The 21,655-nt window shown below is 35.3% G+C and overlaps 1 protein-coding gene across 1 annotated transcript in view; it reads right to left on the bottom strand.

The window, feature by feature from the left end:
- KNL1 (kinetochore scaffold 1) overlaps positions 1-21,655 on the bottom strand; it is a 67,705-nt gene that overhangs the window by 29,999 nt on the left and 16,051 nt on the right. Inside the window, 5 exon segments of the mRNA XM_043471492.1 lie at positions 1,289-6,385; positions 7,307-7,359; positions 9,589-9,626; positions 11,455-11,488; positions 11,728-11,780. Coding sequence (XP_043327427.1) covers positions 1,289-6,385; positions 7,307-7,359; positions 9,589-9,626; positions 11,455-11,488; positions 11,728-11,780 — 5,275 coding nt within the window.

Genomic DNA, 21,655 nt, shown 5'->3' with positions numbered 1-21,655 from the left:
AAATGTTGACCTATCCAGTTATTCATCTACTAGACATGAGGGTCAGGGCTACCACACTGTATAAAACAGAAGAGGATACTGACTATACAAGATAGGCCCTATCTAGAGTACAGAGAAAAAAATTATTTCTAGGCTTTAGTATTTCCTTCCCCAGATGACCAAGACTCCTTTGGTTGAAGTCAAATAAGTCACATGGTCCTGGTTTTACCATTTTAACTATTTTACTTTACAGACTTAAGTGTCATTTTCATCTATCTGAAACCATCTTCTATCTGCCATTTTCATCTAACTGAAATCATCTTCTAAGCTTACTTACAAACTTCTTAACAGAATTTAAACTTTGTTTCTATGAATTTATGATACTTTCTAATCTTTATTTCTCCACTCAGTTTAAATTACAAGCCCATGAATACTGGAGTGGGTAGCCTATCCCTCCTCCAGGGAATCCTGACTCAGGAATCAAATAGGGGTCTGCTGCATTGCAAGCAGGATTCTTTACCAGCTGAGCTACCAGGGAAGCCTGTATTCTCCCCAAGTTATCCAAATCAGTGTTTTTAAATAAACACAAAATCTTACTTCACCTTGAGGTACTGGGTTTGATCTAGGCATTCTCCCATCCTCGAAAGAAATGGACTCTCAGCTTCTACTTATTTTCATTAGTCAAGAAAATTCAGTCCATCTTTTCTTTATGCAATCTGCATAATAAATCTTTTTACCCTCCAAACATTTTAACATTAAAGATGACTTATCAAACTCCATGTACCCTGCCTAGAGATTTTTATATGCAAAGTCACAATGACAAATCACTAGAAGTGACAGAATATTTATTTATTAAAAAAATTTTTTTTTATGTGGGCCATTTTTAAAGTCTTTATTGAATTTGTTAGAATATTGTTTCTGTTTTATGTTTTGGTTTTCTGGTCGCAAGGTATATGGGATCCCAGCTCCCAGGCCAGGGATTGAACCTGCATCCTTTGCATTGGAAGGTGAAGTCTTAACCAATGGACTGCCAGGTAAGTCCCTAGAAGTGACAGAATATGTATAATTACACAATCAATATTAATTTTTTCTACTTCCCATTTCATTTTTTGTGACCGTTTGTCATTGTGTTTAAGTCTACCTGCTAGTCAGTTAATTTCTTTAAGATTTTATACAGGAATATTTCTCCAGGCCTATAACTGGAAATAATCAATTCCTGCTTACCTAACACTAAAATTAAAATTCAAGAATACTCATAATTTAAAAAAAGACAAATCAAGAACATTTCTTAGTTCAAGACAGGGCTTACCTCCTGATATTGGGCAGTATCACTAAACCCAATTTCATTCTTTCTGATTTTTTTCTCATTCTGAATATCATCATCACCTTCTTGTACCCAGGTTCTTTTTTGGCTATTGCAGGTTTCTTCCATTTTATTTTCAGAGGGTGAAGTCTCTTTTTGGTATGTCTCAGTCGAAGCCTTTTCCTCAGTATCTATGCTGATAGAGTCTGAGGAATTAATCTCACCAGGACATATAGGGAGATTTTCCTCATTTATATATTGAGATGGACTTAAGTTCAGTTTAGTTGTAACAATTCCAATGCCTGAATCCTTACTGGAAACCGGCTGAGTTTCTAAGTGATTTAAATCAGTTGTGTCTGCTGGAACCTGCTTCAGATCATCAATACCAGTGACACTACAATTTCTTTTGTTTGGCAATCTGGGCAAAAATATTCCCAAAGAACATCTCCTCATTTTATCTTTTACAGTTGTCATTAATGGTACAGAGGTGGTTTCAGCTCCATTATGTGGAACTTTATTTTCTTCATCTCTATCATCTTTAATATTGCTAGACACTATGTTAACATTATGTATTTCTGTAGCTTGCACTATACTCATATCACTGTGTGCCTTATTTACTAATTTAAGTAACTGTTCTGGAGAAGGTGGTAAACGAACTGGTTGGAAATCTAAAAATTCTTCAGTTTTTCCATTTAAGTTATTCAGATTTGGTTTGACACTACAAGTTGCAACACTGGATGCAATTACAGGATCTGATGCTTCTCGAGGATTGATAAGAGTCTGAATAACTTGCTTAGTCAAGGCTGAGTTACTGTGGAAATCTATAGCTGTATTACATTCAGCTGTTTGAATATTTTTCTTTGGTTCTTTTTTACAGGCCGCAGTAAACTGTTTCCCATTATAGAGCATTGTGGAATTGTTTTCACATGTGGGTTCAGAGGAATTTCCTCCAACAATATTTAAATTATTTCCAGCTTTAGACAATATTGCTTCATCTTTATTGACAATATTCTGTCCTTGTTGAGGTAATGGAGGTAGTTGGGTTAATAGATGATGCTGAGAAGCAACACAAACATCATCAACAAAAGTCTTCTTTAAATTGTGTTCTGCCTTATCAACAGAGGGCTCCACTTGATCCCTTGGAAGTTTAAAAGACACTGGCTTTAAGTTAAGTTTAGTCATCTCCCCCAAATCTTCACCATATACTAAAGTTTCATTTGATATTAGACTTGGGGGCTCCTTAATCAGATCTTGATCTTTTAGCATTTTGGGGACACAATGTAACTGTCCTTGGGTATTGGTTTGAACAACTTTCTCCTTCTCTAACAAGCAAGGAGCAGAAAGAGGCAGTCCCTCAGATTTCAAGTCATCATCACTGGCTGAACTGTTTGCATAAGGAAGATCATTTTGCACTGGGCAATGACTGGCTTTTAAATCTTCATCTTTATCACATAAGGACATGACATTCTTCTCCAAATTACCAAAAAACGAAGTAACATTAGGTAAACAGGAATAATTATCACCAGATCCACAAACAGCAGTTGCAGTTCTGCTTGTAAAATCCACATTTCTTCTATCTGTACTATTTAACTGACAGCTTTCAATTTTGGCTTTTTCCAATGTATAGGCCTGGCCTACAACTTTCATGACTTCTTCATCCACAGAAGTGCTATGGAATTTGACATCTGTCTCACCTTGACTGCCAGACAATGTATTAGTAGGAACAAAGGGTATCACATTATGCTTTTGCTCACTATGAAGAATGATTTTGTTTTCTACAGCCAGTGCTTGTTTTTTAGTGACTTCTTGAATAGAATTACCATCCTGTGGAAAAGAAACACCCAAGGTTTTTTCTTTTGCTATTCCAAATGCAGAGCACTCTTGAAGTATTTTCTCCGTGGCTTGACAATCAATGAAAACAGTGTGGGACTTAGTAACTTCCAGATCACTGTGATTATCTACAAACATAACAGTTTTGTCTATAGTCCTAGTGGTTATTTTATCTGGTGAGAGAGGTTTATATTCTAAGGCAGTTGTATGACTTCTGGTGATCTCCATGTCATCCTGTCCACATGTATACAAAACAGTATTAGAAGTTCCTTCCAAAGGCACCAAATGGGAGTCCTCTTTATCTTCCAGGACACTTTTGTTATTTATTTCCACTGTACAACACTGGATGACATCCATATCATTTTTATCATTCTTTGAAAATGCAATGGTCGTGTCATTTTTTAGTCTAAGGCTTTTCCTTCTCTGATTTTTGCATGACAGAGGTTCATTCAGAAATACAGGCTTTTGTACATTTCTGTCATTTTTCCAAATGGTTGATTTAGACACTTCCATGTTATCATCAGCTATAAATGCTTCAGCTTTCTCTAAAGGACCATGATTAGACCATTTCCCTGGTAGTGTTAGCTGGCTGACTTTTGCGACTGAATGATCCCTTTCAACATTTTGCGGGGAAAAAACACTCTCCTCAGTAGAAGTAGGGGTCACTTTTGATTTTTCTAGGCTTTTTATTTTGGATAGTTCAAAGTTCGGTCTGTCTGGAAGCACAGTTCTCTCCTTTGCTTGGCAGTCAATGAAAACAGTATGGGACTTTGTCATTTCTAGTTCATCATGATCATCTACAAACATTACAGTTTTGTCCACAGGCCTAGTAGTTGTTTTATCTGGTGAGACAGTTTTACATTCTATAGCAGTTGTGTGACTTCTGGTGACCTCCATGTCATCTTGCCCACATGCATACAAAACAGTGTTAGAATTTCCTGCCAAAGGCACCAAATGAGAATCATGTTCATCTAGTAAAGGTCTATGACTTATTTCCACTGTACAACTCTTGGTGATATCCATATCATTCTCATTTCCCTCTGAAAATACAACAGTCTTATCAACTTTTAGTCTGCCAAGACTTTTTCTTCCACAAATTTTGACATCTTGTTTTTCATTCAGAATTCCGGATTTCTGCACATTTTTGTCCTCCAACACATCCATGATACCATTAGAAATAAACACTCCCATTTTTTCTATAGGACTTCCATTACATTTTTCAACTTTCAGAGCTTTCTGTCTGTTTACTGTTGATAACTGGCTGTTAGTGTTTTCTAAATTAGTCTTACTTAGTTCTAGTACTTCAGAAGGACCAAATCTAGTAATAACAGTGTGACTCTTGGTTAGATCCATATTTTCTTCCTTCTCTGAACAAATAACTGTCTTGTCAGAACAGTCAGGAATGGGATTACCTAAACTTTTCCTTAGTGGCTCAGGCAGTTTAGAATTCTGGCCTAGTACAGATTTTACTGTTTGACTGTTAACAACATTATGATTTCTGATGGCAGGCTGTCCTCTTGATGAAAATAATGGCTTTGTAGTAGGAAACAAAGCTTGCTCACATGAAATTGTATTTCTGTTATTTCCCAGTGGTACCTGTTTGTGAAGATCTTCACAAAAGTATACTATATTATGTTTTGTTGCTATGTCCTGGTTAATATCAGGTGACTGAGGAGAATCTTTATCAAGATAGGGTGAAATCTTCAAAACTTGACTTTTTTCTTTGTCCCAGGTATTAGCTGGGATGTTCTTAGATATTATGTTTTGTTGTTGGGATAGGTCAATATGATCTTTGGTCATTTTTTCCCATTCATTTGAAAGGCTTTTGCTGTGACAGTGAGATTTACTGGTATTCTCAGATGTTAGATTGCAAGATGCAAGAGGAAACTGACTTCCTAAATTAACTGTGTGACTTTTAGTCAAATCCATATTTTCATCTATGAAGATTTCAGTCCTTTTGTCAGTCAATGAAATAAATAAAGGATTTTCCGGGCTCTGCTGTAATCTTTCCTTAGATAGAAGAGGAATGGAACGACAATTTACATTTATGTCCCAATTCTCTGACACAATTATGTGATTTTGGATCATCATTTCTTTTTCAGATACTGGTGCAGTTGCTTTCTGTACATTTGTCTGAACTTGTTTAAAAATTTGATTATCTATTTTAACTGTGTGACTCTTGGTAATGTCCATGCTATCTTCTCCTGAATAAACAGTTTTTTCTCTGAGAAGAGAATTGCCATCTGGATTGGGATACATTTTAGAATAATTACTGTCATGCTTTACCAAACTCTTCTCCTCTCTCATACTTGAGTGACACTTGGTCAGTTCCATGGCATCATTACAACTAGAATAGAAAAATGTCTTATCATCTTGAATAGTTGGACCAGAACATTTAGATTCTGGGATCATGGCCAATGGTCTGATATCCTGGTTGGTAGCCTGTGTGACTGTTTGAATTTCTGTCCCTGTAATATGACTTCTGATCATATGTATGTTACCTTCAGGATTTAAGGAAAGGTCTTGGAAAGCGTCATTCGGTTTATCGTTAAAGACTGTCTTCTGTTCTAGTGCTTTAGTTTCATAACATGTTGAAACATCCATCATAACATCCTGAGTTTGATTTTCTATTTCAGACAGATTATCTGCTGAAGGTAACTTCTGTACAGTGTGGCTAATTGTCAAGTCCATGAAGTCATTGCCATAAACTGTAATATCATCACCTTTAAATTCCCTTAAGCTGGCCTCATTGGATGTGGGAACAAAAGTCTGAATATTGGTTGTATGACACTGGGTAAAATTCATTCCATCATCTTGTTCTCTAAGGAGTCTAGTCATATTACTGGTATTTTCATCTACACCAAGAGATACATGCATTTGATGGACAGAAGTGGTCTTATTTGCTTCTTTGGAATGAATAGGCATCTCAGAATTTTCTTTATCAGGTCCTGTAAAAGGAGAAGCATTTGATTTTCCTATTTTCAATCTTTTTATGAAGTCATTGAAATTTATCTTCTTTTCTGAAGAAGTGTTTTGATCTACGGAAAAATGTAATTCTTTCTTCATTCTTGAATCTTCAGTGTGGAGCTTTAAGTTAGCCAGAAATGATGTAGTATCTATCTTGGTGGACTTTTCACTTTTGGTACAATCTAAATGGCCTTTGGAAATCATCACAGTGTGACTTGCTGTCAGGTCCATCTGGTTTTCATCTGAAAAGATGACTGTTTGGTCATTTGCATGTTTCCTTTCATGGCTGTATTCTGTAATTGAAATCTACAGCAAAAGCAAAATATAAGAGATCAGATAAAGTGCAAACTTCTGAAAGGGTATTTTATAACATGTACTATACAGAAAGATTATACAAGCAATCCTAAATGATGGTTTCATGATACATTGGTTTGTGTGAATCAATGGTGTGGTGAGTAGCATGTAATTTATTATTAATTTTTTTTCTAAAGTCTATGAATACTTGCAGTTTTTGAAGGTTAATTATAATTAACCATTAATTATAAGGTTAATTATACACCATCTAGAATGACTAAAAAATGAAAAGACTGACAATACCAAATGTAACTGAAGTGAAAATTATATTAGATAGGTCATTCTCATTCTAAGTAAAAAAAAAACTTAGAAGGAGTAAGTGCCTGATGGCTAAATTATAGTACACTCTAAGTTCTTGGGGGTTGAGTTCTCTTTGAATGCAGTGGTTTTACTTGTAAAGACATGGTCTAACTTTGCTACTCAAAATATGGTCTGTGGACCAGTGCATTACTATCACCCGGGAGAGAAGTATAGAAGTTCAGGACCTATCCCAGACCTAGGGGATAAGAATCTATATTTTAACCAAATTCTGAGATTATCCATATGCCTCATAAAGTTTGAGAATTCCTGATATAATTAACATATTTCTGTATTATTTAAACTGGAAGTGATTTAACTATACTTAGTTAACTGGGAGATAGTGAAGGACAGGGAAGCCTGGTGTGCTGCAGTTCATGGGGTTGCAAAGTGTTGGATGCGACTTAGCGACTGAACAGCAAGTTAACTGGAAAGGTAGGTAGCTTTTCCAGTCTATGTTGGTCCATTCTGGTAAGTAATTTCTAAATCATGTCATTAACATTAAATTTTTTGTGTTTTAAAAGTTTCAACTATCAAACAAAATTAAAATATGAAGGCATTTGAATGAACTCATACCTCTCTCTGGGGCATCTGGGTCTGAATGGGAGCACAAAGCAATGTGTTCATTCCTATTGAGTAAAAAGAAAAACTATAGTCATGACAAAAGTATTTATCACCAAGAGCCTAATTTTTCTATTTGTAGGAGTTTCATCAGTTACAAGTATTTACTAAAGTTGTTTCAGTTACTAAGTCCTTCCTAAAGACTTAGGTATTAAATTTTACTGATACTTTCAAATTGTCCCACTTTAGAAACAGACAGACCAGTGATTACTGTATTCTCTGCATACTGAAATATTTTTAGAACATGGTAGAAATTTTTAAGGGTGGGATTCCAAAGATGGAAAGTATGGATTAATTTTTTTCCTCCTTCATGTCTCCATTTTTATTTCCTGGATAGTAGACGTTACACACTAAAGAGTACCAACTGCTAAGACTGAAATGTTAGGGTAAGATTTTTATTTAAAAAAAATGTATTTATTTGGCTCCACTGGGTCTTAGTTATGGCACACATGATCTTTGTTGCAGCATGCGGGACCTGATTTCCTGACTAGCGATCAAACCTGGGCCTCCTGCATTGGGAACATGGAGTCTTAGCCCCTGGAGCACCACGGAAGTCCCTGTTAGGGTAAGATTTTGAGCATCTCTCTTTTTTTTTTTTTGAGCATCTCTTATTTTATGCTAAGGAATCTAGATGTTCCCAGATGAGATGTACATTTATAAAAATAATTCAAGGGAAGAAAATAGATTCAAGAGAAGATGAACCAACGAGGAAGCTACTCTAATAGTTCAGATGTAACACTGTAGAGTTGAACTTGTGTTGGGGCAACAGTAAGAACAGAAACAAGAGATTAGATTCAAGACACTTTAGAACTGAAATATAAAGTTTTGCAGGACAAATTGGAAACAAGGAAGTGATTGAAGATGCTATAATAAAATAAGAAATATATCTAAAAATACTTACGTTGAAGACAAATCTTTAGAGTATTTTCAATAGTTTATGGCAACACTGACTGAATAAAATGAAGTAATTATGTGCTTTTTATTAAAACCTTATTTACATATCAAGCTTGCATTCTTGTCATTTATTTAACAAATATTGATTCAGAACATATATGTGCCTCAAAACTCAACTATATGCCAAAGCACAAAAAAACAAGACAAAGTTTCTGGACTCAAAGAATTTCTAGATTAATAAAAGAGCCAAAAAGAAATACCTAAAATACAATATGATAAATTCTACAGTAGACTGAAAAATAAAAAGGGTATTTTGAGAGCACACATCAGAGTAACTAACTGCTTGGTTTTGATAGAGAAGGCTCAATTTAAGCCAGTACCACTTAATGTATGGTGTCAGTCTGTGAACTGCTTAATATAAATTAATTTAATATAAGGAGCTTGCAGCCACTGTAAAATTCCTCTCATCAGTAAAGCTTTACTAAGAAAAAAAGTCACTAACTAAACAGTAGCTTACTACCATAGTGCAAGTTCCTTTCTTATCATGGACTGTAACAGTTTGTGGACTGGCTACTTTGAATGGCACTTAAGTTAAGCTAAGGGAAAAGCTAAGTTAAGTGAAAGATGAGAAGACTGTTAGACAAATTGGATTAGGAAGATCTCTTTAGGTAAAGGAAATAGCATTTACAAATGGACACAGTCAGAAAAAAGACCACATGGGAAAATGCAAGTAGTTATTTATGGGCCAGAGCAAAATATGCCTGTAAAGGGCTGGAGATAAAGTTGGAGAAAAAGACAAGTGAAATTATAAAAGGCTTTCTAAGTTTATGCTAAGGAGTATGGGTTTTATCCTGTAAGCAAAATAGTGTCTTTTGAACAATTTTAGGATGGGCAGTAATACAATAAGATTTCAAAATATACACAGAATGAATTAGAAGGATAAGAAACTAAATACAATAGTCCAAGAAAGAATTCAAGTGAGGATTTGAATTCAAATACTGGCAGAAGGTACAGAGAATAAGTAACAGATAGGCAAGATACTTCAAAGACAGAACTGAAAGAGGATAGGTCCAAAAGGATATATGGAAAGAAGGAAAAGTTAAAAAACGACTGAATTCCTGACTTGAGTGAGTGACTGAGTGGGAGTTCAACATAGAAATGAGGAATAGCAGGTTTGAGAGAAATATTAGTAAGTTTGTTAAATTCTAAATTAAAGAGCTTGTGTAAAGATGAATACTTCCTCTACATTTTTTGTTCATGGTACTCTTAAATATTACTTTTTAAGGAATCTAGACGAAGAGAAAAACACATGATAAGAAGAAAAGTATTCTGATCATACTCACCAGTTATCTCACAGTAGTTATCTTCTGGATTCTTATTCCTAAAAATTAATAAGTAATTAAAAAATCTATACTCCAGACAATTACCAAGAATCCCAACAGTTGAAAGAGGAGGGAAGGTGAAATGTTTTCATAGGATGACTGGCAGAAAACTTCAAAGACATCTTTTAAAAAAGACTCTTCTAATAAGTGGGCTTCCCAGGTAGATCAGTGGTAAAGAATACGCCTGCCAATGCAGGAGATGCCCCTGGAGATGTGGGTTTGATCCCTGGGTCAGGAAGATCCCCTGAAGAAGGAAATAGCAACCCACTTCATTATTCTTGCCTCAAAACTCTAATGGACACAGAAGCCTGGCATGCTATAGTCCACAGGGACGCAAAGAATTGGACATGACTTAGCAACTGAGCACAGCTAATCTGGCAAAAAAATTACAAGGCAATTAAAGAACTTACCATTAATTTTTTTCAGAAATTTAAATATCAAGAACACCATAAAAATATGCTTAACATATGCGCTTGCTTTTTCTTTCCTTTTTTTTTCTTAATTTTTTTGGCTGTGCCTCGTGGCTTGCAGGATCTTAGCTCCTCAACCAAGGATTGAACTCATGCCCCCTGCAGTGGAAGCATGGAGTCCTAACCACTGAACATCAGGGAATTCCCTTTTTTTGGGAAAAGAATGACCTTTAAAGCAGCTCATTTTCTAGGAAAAAAAGATAAGTAAAATGAAACAACCCAAATGTCCATCAATGGGGAGCTGACTAAACACTGGTGCTGACATACAGCATATTATAAAAGACTGAGGTAGATCTATATGTAACAACATGGAAAGTGCTACAAGACATTAAGTGATCCCATTTTTGTCTTTTTTTTTTTTTTAAAAAGCTAAAGATTAACATGTAGTTAGATATATATATATATAGTTTCTGCAAGGACATCCAAAATTATCAATAGTGTTTATCTGTGAGAAGCCTGAGCAATATGGCCTAGAGATTTTTCTGTATAAGTATATACAGAGAATCTTTTCCTTCCAGCTCAACTCTAGTCAATTACATGGAAAAACTGGTATTTATTTAACCAACCTCTTAGTGATAGACCTTTAGAATCTTTCATATCTTACATGAAATCTCTGTGCCAAAGAGCATGTGAAGTTAAAATTTGGAATAACACTGCCAATTGTCTTCTACAGTATATGCTCAGATGCTTAGTCATGTCTGACTCTTTGTGACTCCATGGACTGTAATCCAACAGGGATTCTACAGGTGAGAATACTGAAGTGGGGTAGCATTTCATTCTCCAGAGGATCTTCCCGACCCAGGGATCAAACTCAAGTCTTTTGTGTCTCCTGCACTGGCAAGCAGATTCTTTACCAGTAGTGCCACCTGGGAAGCCCTCTATAATATTTACCTACTAGCAATGAGTGACTTTTTACCTAGATTCTTAATTGATTAGGTAAACATTATATCTCAATATAGCCTAAGTTATAGTTCTCTAATGAGGAAGATAAACATCTTTCCATCTGTTCAAGTTCTATGGCTATTTAATTTTTGAAATAATATTATAATAAGAAAAACATTTAATGAAAAAAATCTGAAGACCTGGTATTTATTGTTTTCCACTAGCGGATGTATTTTAAGGATTTACATATGAAAGTAGAATGTTTCATCCCTCATAAGAGGATAAGCTATACTGAACACCCACAGCAGTATATTAAATTATTATGTTAATAACATGTTTTGAGAATTAATCCTAACTATTACACAAAAGGGAATTAAAATAAAAAACAAAAAGAATATTAACTTTAAAAACACTTTTAAATAATAGGAATAAACAACATTTAAAGTATAATTTGCATCACATTTTTCTTACTTACTGTATAAATAGGATATTTTCTCCTGCTTCTGTTTCTATAAATATAGAAAAGGTTATTAAAGTTTTTCAAAAATACAGTAATAAAGTATTAGAAAAATTACATAAGGACATTAACAACAATAAAAAAATACTAATGCCGCACCTTACATTCGGCCCCTCACAGCTCAAGTTACACTTTTTAAGCAATAAGATAGATATTAAGTTATACCAGTTATCTGGTTACATAACCACAGCATAGAAAACAGACTTAGTAGGGGTTGCAGAACAAATTTACCTGAAATTTCTGACTTTTTCACTATTTTCATATGAGACTCTGCCTGGAATATTCTAGAAAAGAAAATAAAGATTACTGAAAATCTGCAAGTTTTGTTTTTTTTTGACTGAACTGCATGGCTTGTGGGATCTCAGTTCGCCCACCAGGGGTTGAACTCAGGCCACAGCAGTGACAGCCTGGAATCCTAATCCCTAGGCAACCAGGGAACTCCCCCAAATCTTCAAATTCTAATTAGAACACTATGATGTTAATTTACAATATGTTTTGAGATAAGTAAGATAAATCTTTCTGATTGATTTATAAAACTTCACAGAACATCAGCAGTAAAACCAAGTAAGAATACCACATAACAAAATCTATAGGCCAATCTCATATATGAATATTAGTGCAGAAAACCCAAAATATTAGCAAACTAACTCTAGCAAAGTTATTTTTATGATTAAACTGGATTTATCCCAGGAATGCAGAGATAATGCAACATCCAAAAATTTATAAAGATTAAACTACTAAAAACTCTTATTTCAATAATTGCTCTAAAAGCGTTTACAATTCCCATTCTTGTTTAAAAACAAAACCCTCAATATTGTGAATCAACTATATTCCAATAAAAATCAAAAAACAAAACCAAAAATCTGCAACAATAAAGTTAGATATACCCAATAATACATAGAGAATAGGCATACTAATTTTAACAAATGTAAACAGGTTGAACTACCCTATTAAAAATGGCTATTGACTAAATTTTTAAAAATTTTAAACTCAGTCTACAACCTGCAAGTTACAAATTAAAATATTCCACAGCTAAAAAATTATCTATGAACAACAGAAAAGTGAAGATAACTATGAAGTAATTCAACACATTAAGTTTCATAGCAAAAAAGTATTAGAACTAAACAGGTTGCTATTATACACTAAAAGGAAAGTTATCAATAAAAACTTACAATGAATAACCCAATTTACATGTAAAAAGTCAGAGGAAAAAAAATGAAAGAAATATAAACAAGAAAATGCAGAAACATATTTAGACACCTCAAGACCCAAATTTTTATTTTTTACTGAAGTACAGTTGATTTCCAATGCTGTGTCAGTGTCAGGCGCACAGCAACGTGAATCAAGTATATATATACACCTATATACATACCTACTTCTTTCTTTTAAGATTCTTTTCCCATATAGGCCATTATAGAGTATTGAGTAGAGTTCCTTGTGCTATACAGCACATTATTATTAGTTATCTATTTTATATATAAGATCCAAATCTTGGAATACCACATATTAAGTAGGTAAAGAGTAAGTTGTAAATGTATAAAACATATTTACTAAATAAAGCATATTTAGCAAACATATGGAGACACTTAACTGAAATTGCAAAACAGTTCTTTCCTCCATTTTCCTGTAAATTTATCTTAATTATATTATCCCTTGCTCTCTCATTTTTTTCAACCTATATAGTATCTATGATATAGGGAAAGCTTTCAAAGGTACAATATGTTACAAAAATTATTTATGAACCAAGAAAGACACATGGTTTAATAACAAAATTTAAAAAGTTCAATCACACAAAAACTTTAAAATATTTTCTTTAATATTGTCTAGGTAGATAAGGAAATGAAAAATAAAACATTTCAAAATGAGAAGAAAAAAGCACAAATGAACAAAGTATAGAAAAAATAGTACTGACAAATAAAAACCAAATTAAAATAACTAAGATAATAAAATCAATCAAGTCAGCTAAAATTAAGTGTTAAAATATAATCTTTATAGTGCCTGAGGAAAAATAGGTACATTACTAATGTTACTAAAACCAGTAACAAAAATGTAATGACTATGTAATTGCTGCTTCTTTTAAACCTGGGAATTCTAATTTGAGGAATATAATCCCAAGGAAGTAACTCAAAAGAAAAAAGGTTAATTTACACAAAAATATCTAACACAGTACAAATGCTTAACAGAAAACTTAAAATAGTTATTTTTACATTAATATTCAGTTCTAGTGGTAAAGAACCCCCCTGCCAATTCAGGAGACATTAAAAGATGAGGGTTCAATCTCTGAGTCAGAAAGATCCTCTGGAGAAGGGCATGGCAACCCACTCCAGTATTCTTGCCTGGAGAATCCCATGGACAGGGGAGCCTGGTGAGCTACAGTCCATAGGGTTGCAAAAAGCTGGACACGACTGAAGTGACTTAGCACGCAGCTAAGTGAAATTACCCGTGTCCGATCTCTCCTCAGAGAACTAAGTAAGATCTTGCAAGCCAACAAAACAACAACAACAAGAGCAGCAACAACATGTGAAGGAAAAGTCAGTCTGAAACAAAGTGGAGAAAATGAGTTATTAAATCAAACCCAGGCTGCAGTTATTCAGGGAGTATACAAATAGACTCTTTTAAGACATGCAATAATAGGTGTGTATGTATCTACTGTGGAGGTAGATTCATTAGGTTTCATAGCCTGGTGCCTTTAAACATTCTGAATCATAACTAATAGTTCAGATTCATAACTAATAGTTCAGATTCCATGATCAGCAAGCCATATTTACAGTATAATTTACTTTCTTAGGTAGAATGCCTTTGAGGAATGTATTGATGTACTCATATAACACTTCTGGTTCATTTGATTTGTTTCTCACGATATATTTAGTAGTGAAGTGAAGAAATGGTTAGTCACTCACTCGTGTCCGACTCTTTGCAGTCCCATGGACTGTAGCCTGCCAGGCTTCTCTATTCACGGAATTCTCTGCAAGAATACTGGAGTGGGTAGCCATTCCCTTCTCCAGGGGATATTCCTGACCCAGGGATTGAACCCAGGTCTCCTGTAATGGAGGCAGATTCTATACCATCTGATCTATCAGGGAAGCCCATATTTAGTAGTAGCATTCTTATTTATAAACAAATCTCTAGTGAATCTGTTTAATACAAGCCCATTTCTAAAAGATCCACCCAGTTTTGGTACAGGGGAAAAAAAAATCGGAGTCTGCAAAACCAAGTGCAGGATCTAGGAAGATAGTGGCAACTTCACCAAGGAATATACCACCAAGGGAAACCTACTGGCAGGCAATAGCTAGCCTTCCCCGGTAATATCAAATCTTATAATGTCTCTCCCATGCCCCACCCTTGGAATTCAATACATATAAAATATTGACAACACATGTTTATCCAGAAAGGCATTAATTGACTTACAGATAAAAGATGAACAGAAAAGAGCAATAAAACAATTAAAATTACTATCAGTCAACAACAACAAATTTATATTTCAGAAGGCACCTACTGTTTGGAACTACTCAGTTAACAGAAAGATGTCACACAGTGTCTGCTAAGAGGGAACTCCCCACTTCACCCCTTACCAATATCTACTTCCTCTAAGGAAAAGAAGAAAACATTTTCCCAACAGCCCCACAACTGGCATCCTAGTGCATCCTAGTGCAAAATCTGGGCCTGGGCATCCTAGTGCAAAATCATGTTTTATGTGCAACTGCAGAACGGAATTTCTTTAATCTGCCTGATCCTAAAGGTTTGTTAAGGTAAAGAATTCGGAGGAGACAGAGGAACAAATGAAGAATGGGAAACAATGCAGATTAAAGCCCAGGACTTTCCTAGATTTCTGGACATGAAACAATCAAGTCTCATCCAAAACTGTTTAAATACAAGGTTAAATTGATCTAGGAGCTCATCTCACTATAGGCCAAGTTAAAGCAGTCTAAGTTATACAGAAAATAAAATAGACAGTTTTATACAGAGTGAAGTAAGCCAGAAAGATAAAGAACATTACAGCATACTAACACATATATATGGAATTTAGAAAGATGGTAACGACAACCCTATATGCAAAACAGAAAAAGAGACACAGAAGTACAGAACAGACTTTTGAACTCTGTGGGAGAAGATGAGGGTGGGATGTTGCAAAAGAACAGCATGTATATTATCTATGGTGAAACAGGTCACCAGCCCAGGTGGGATGCATGAGACAAGTGCTCGGGCCTGGTGCACTGGGAAGACCCAGAGGAGTCGGGTGGAGAGGGGGGTGGGAGGGGGGATCGGGATGGGGAATACGTGTAAATCTATTGCTGGCTCGTGTCAATGTATGAGAAAACCCACTGAAAAAAAAAAAAAAAAAAAAAAAAAAAAAAAACACTAGCTAATCTAAAAAAAAAAAAAAAATAGACAGTTTATCTTTATGATAGCTAAAAAGAGAGCCTATTTATAGAAAAATAGCTACCCTGGAATACCACTACATCCCCTCCTCCTCCACAGAAATGTCTTAAAAATAACTGGCTCAGGAATACCCAACATATTCAATGATGAGGAAAAAGCATACAATCCATAAAGACACCAAAGATTAAAAGAAAGCAAAGCATAATATACTTTATAAATGTAAAAAAAAAAAAAACCTCAGAAAAATGTCCCAAAGATGATGAAAACTGTATGCACAGTTTGCTATGGATTTAAAAAGCATAACAAAGCAATCATCTCTCTGAAAGGCAGAAATGCAAGAACTCAAGGAAAAGATAAGAAGACAGAAAATGACACACAAAGAGATGAAATTAATGAAAGAAGCAGAAGAAAAAATACAATCATCAGCAGAAAGAAGGTGAAACTGGAAGAGACACAGAGTGAGTAACTACTTTGGAAAATATGATAAAGGACAGAAATATTTAACTAAACAAAGTAAAAGAAAATAAAAGGAATTAAGAGAGACTATAACACAGAAGAAAAGCAAAGATTATAAACATTATTTGTATTTATAAATTATTGAGTCCCTAGTGAAAAGGCAAAAAGATAATGACACTGAAAGATGAACTCCCCAGGTTGACAGGTTCCCAATATGGTACTGGAGAAGAATGGAGAAATAACTCCAGAAAGAAAGAAGAGATGGAGCCAAAGCGAAAACAATGCCCAGTTGTGGATATGAATGGTGATGGAAGTAAAGTCTGATGCTGTAAAGAACAATATTGCATAGGAACCTGGAATGTTAGGCCCATGAATCAAGGTAAATTGGAAGTGGTCAAACAGGAGATGGCAAGAGTGAACATTGACATTTTAGGAATCAGTGAACTAAAATTCACCGGAAGGTGAATTTAATTTAGGCGAGTTTAATTCAGATGACCATTATATCTACTACTGTGGGCAGGAATCCCCTAGAAGAAATGGAATAGTTCTCATAGTCAACAAGAGAGTCCAAAATGCGGTACTTGGGTGCAATATCAAAAATGATAGAATCATCTCTGTTTGAAGGCAAACCATTCAATATCACAGTAATCCAAGCCTATGCCCCAACCACTAATGCTGAAGAAGCTGAATAGTTCTACGACGACCTACAAGACCTTCTAGAACTAACACCAAAAAAAGATGTCCTTTTCATCATAGGGGACTGGAATGCAAAAGTAGGAAGTCAAGAGATACCTGGTGTAATAAGAAAGTTTGGGCTTGGAGTACAAAATGAAGCAGGGCAAAGGCTAACAAAGTTTTGCCAAGAAAACACACTGGTCATAGCAAACACCCTCTTCCAACAACACAAGAGAAGACTCTACACATGGACATCACCAGACGGTCAATACCAAAATCAGATCGCTTATACTCTTTGTGGCAGAAGATGAAGACGCTCTATACAGTCAGCAAAAACAAGACCAGGAGATAACTATGGCTCAGATCATGAACTCCTTCTTGCAAAATTCAGACTTAAATTGAAGAAAGTAGGGAAAACCACTAGGCTATTCAGGTATGACCTAAATCAAATTCTTTATGATTATAGAGTGGAAGTGACAAACAGATTCAAGGAATTAGATTTGATACAGTACCTGAGGAACTATGGACGCAAGTTCGTGACACTGTACAGGAGGCGGTGATCAAGGCCATCCCCAAGAAAAAAAATGCAAAAAGGCAAAATGGTTGTCTGAGGAGGTCTTACAAACAGCTGAGAAAAGAAGAGAAGCGAAAGGCAAAGGAGAAAAGGAAAGATATACCCATCCGAATGCAGAGTTCCAAAGAATAGCAAAGAGAGATAAGAAAGCCTTCCTCAGTGATCAATGCAAAGAAATAGAGGAAAACAATAGAAAGGGAAAGACTAAAGATCTCTTCAAGAAAATCAGAGATACTAATGTACTAAGAGATACATTTCATACAAAGATGGGCTCAATAAAGGACAGAAATGGTACGGACCTAACAGAAGCAGAAGATATTAAGAAGAGGTGGCAAGAATACACAGAAGAACTGTACAAAAAAGATCTTCGTGACCCAGAAAACCACGATGGTGTGATCACTCACCTAGAGCCAGATATCCTGGAATGTGAAGTCAAGTGGGCCTTAGGAAGCATCACTACGAACAAAGCTAGTAGAGGTGATGGAATTCCAGCTGAGCTATTTCAAGTCCTACAAGATGATGCTGTGAAAGTGCTGCATTCAATGTGCCAGCTAACTTGGAAAACTCAGCAGTGGCCACAGGACTGGAAAAGGTCTGTTTTCATTCTAATCCCCAAAGAACGGCAATGCCAAAGAATGTTCAAACTACTGCACAACTGCACTCATCTCACAAGCTAGCAAAGTAATGCTCAAAATTCTCCAAGTGAGGCTTCAACAGTATGTGAAAGAGAACTTCGAAATGTTCAAGCTGGATTTTAAAAAGGCAGAAAAACCAGAGATCAAATTGCCAACATCTGTTGAATCACAGAAAAAGCAAGAGAGTTCCAGGAAAACATCTACTTCTACTTTATTGACTACACCAAAGCCTTTGACTGTGTGGACCACAACAAACTGTGGGAAATTCTTAAAGAGATGGAAATACCAAACCACCTTACCTGCCTCCTGAGCAATCTGTATGCAGGTCAAGAAGCAACAGTTAGAACTGGTAATGGAATAACAGACTGGTTCCAAATTGGGAAAGGAGTATGTCAAGGCTGTATATTGTCACCTTACTTATTTAACTTATATATAGAGTATATCATGAGAAGTGCAGGCTGGATGAAGCACAAGCTGGAATCAAAATTGCTGGGAGAAACATCAATAACCTCAGATATACAGATGACACCACCCTTATGGCAGAAAGTAAAGAAGAACTAAAGAGCCTCTTGATGAAAGTGAAAGAGGAGAGTGAAAAAGTTGGCTGAAAATTCAACATTCAGAAAACGAAGATCATGGCATCTGGTCCCACCACTTCATGGCAAATAGATAGGGAAACAGTGGAAACAGTGACAGACTTTATTTTGGGGGGCTCCAAAATCACTGATGGTGACTGGAGCCATGAAATTAAAGGACACTTGCTCCTTGGAAGAAAAGCTATGACCAACCTAGATAGTATATTAAAAAGCAGAGATATTACGTTGCCAACAAAGGTCTGTCTGGTCAAAGCTACGGTTTTTCCAGTAGTCATGTATGGATGTGAGAAATGGACTACAAAGAAAGCCGAGTGCCAAAGAATTGATGCTTTTGAACTGTGGTGTTGGAGAAGATTCTTGAGAGCCCCTTGGACTCTCAAGGAGATCCAACCAGTTCATCCTAAAGGAAATCAATACATTCGAATCAGTTCTAATGAGATGGATGAAACTGGAGCCCATTATACAGAGTGAAGTAAGCCAGAAAGATAAACACCAATACTGTATACTAATGCATACATATGGAATTTAAAAAGATGGTAATGATAACCCTATATGCAGGACAGAAAAAGAGACACAGATGTATAGAACAGACTTTTGGACTCTGTGGGAGAAGGTGAGGGTGGGATGATCTGAGAGAATAGCATTGAAAATGTATATTATCAAGTGTGAAACAGATTGCCAGCCCAGGTTGGATGCACGAGACAAGTGCTCGGGGCTGGTGCACTGAGAAGACCCAAAGGAATGGGATGGGAAGGGAGGTGGGAGGGAGGATCAGGATGGGGAACACATGTAAATCCATGGCTGATTCATGTCAATGTATGGCAAAAACCACTACAAGACTGTAAAGTAATTAGCCTCCAACTAATAAAAATAAATGAAAAAATAAAAAATAAATAAATAAATAAAGGAAATCAGTCCTCAATATTCACTGAAATGACTGATGCTGAAACTTAAGATTCACCACTTTGGCCACCTAATGTGAAGAACTGACTCATTTGAAAAGACCCTGATGCTGAGAAAGATTGAAAGCAAAAGGAGAAGGGGACAACAGAGGATGAGATGGTTGTATGGCATCACCAACTGGATGGACATGAGTTTGAGCAAGCTTCAGGAGTTGGTGATGGACAGGGAGGCATGGCGTGCTGCAGTCCATGGGGTCACAAAGGGTCGTACACAACTGAGCGACTGAAGTGAACTGAATGAAATTTACATAATGGAATAGGAAAAATATTAAAAGGTTGATTCAAGATTCAAGACCCAAAGCAGTCAAAATGAAGATGCATTGTAGTAAAGTCAATAAACGTCAAAGATAAGAAAAGACTCTCCTCTGACTTGTTCATAGAAACATTCAATGCTAAAGAACAGAACCACATTAACAAGTTCTTTAAAGAGAAAGTGAATTGAAGATTTTCTATTCAGCTAAATTGTCAAGTATAATGACTGTAACTAACAGTTTGAGTACCTAAGAACTCAGAGAATATTGTTCCAATGAGCCCTCAAACATTAAGGGAAAAAGCTTCAACCAACCAAGAGATAATTAGGGCAACTATAGTGACAGAACTGACATGAACAATTAAATATATATAATAGAACTGATACGCAAATCTGACAGATTCCCTAATGTCAAATACCCAGAGAGAGAGAGAGAGATATGAGAGAGGGAAGAGGAAAAAGAGACAGGATAAACGTTTCAAAAAAAAAATTAAGAAAGGAATGAGGATGGGGGAAAAATGAGAGGAAGAAGTAGGCTAACTACCTCATCCTTTATAAATGCCAAAGGATATCATATAAAACAATGAAGTTTTAACTGAAGTTTAAGCATACTAAATAAATAGTACAAGGAAGGGAGGGAACAGACTAACTTTACAATTGCTCATACATGGTCAGACAATATAAAAAGGTGTACCACAAATGTGAGAGCAAAAATCTAGCAGAGACAGAATCTTAACAGCAGTCTAGGTAGAATTTGAATCAAAAAGCAATAAACAAAGCAAAGATGATTAGTTTGTAATGCCAGAAAGTACAATCTTAAATGAAGATTAACAATGATAATATGCACCAATGAACATAGAATAAACATTTACAGAGAAAAACTACTGGATAAAGAGAGTTAGAGTGGGATGCACTATCAATTAGAGACTAATTTACCTGTCATAATTCATGGAAATTAGAGTGACTGAAACTATATAAGATTAAAGAAGACCCAAATAATAAAAGGTAGAGAATGGATAGAATTGATATGCCAAATTCTACACCCTAATATTCAAAATATTATCTTCTTTTCCAAGTACTTATGGATCATTCACAAAAGTTGATCATATATAAGATCACACAGACAATGTCAATAAAAATCAAAATAATACAGATTAGCATTTTCTCACTACAATATAACTGAAAATGACCACAAAATGCCTTTACTAGATATGAATTTTAAAACTCTCAAATAACTCTTCAGTGAGGAAATACAAACATATTGATGAGCATCAAGAAAATAATCATAAAAATACTACATGCAAGAATTACATTAAATTAATAACTTAGGGAGAAGTGGCATCTTTATGACATTACACCTTTTTGTTTAGGGACCCGTCTGCATTTGTTCAATCCTTCTTCTTTTGTTTCCTGGCCACACCAGGGAATGCCCTGTACAGTTCTTCACTTAGTGTCCTTCAGTGATGTTTCATTCTTTATATGCTATTATTATTAAATTTACAGCAACAAAATGTAATATAAAGAAAAAAAGACATTTATCTTCTGATTATTATTATGTAGGAAATATATTAAAATTTTTATAACTCCATTTTTTTTCTTTATTTTTGTTGTTTAGCACCTCAAAAAAAAAT

The sequence above is a fragment of the Cervus canadensis genome, chromosome 6, assembly GCF_019320065.1.
Source record: "Cervus canadensis isolate Bull #8, Minnesota chromosome 6, ASM1932006v1, whole genome shotgun sequence".
Taxonomy (NCBI): domain Eukaryota; kingdom Metazoa; phylum Chordata; class Mammalia; order Artiodactyla; family Cervidae; genus Cervus; species Cervus canadensis.
This window is presented reverse-complemented; position numbering and strand designations above follow the sequence as displayed.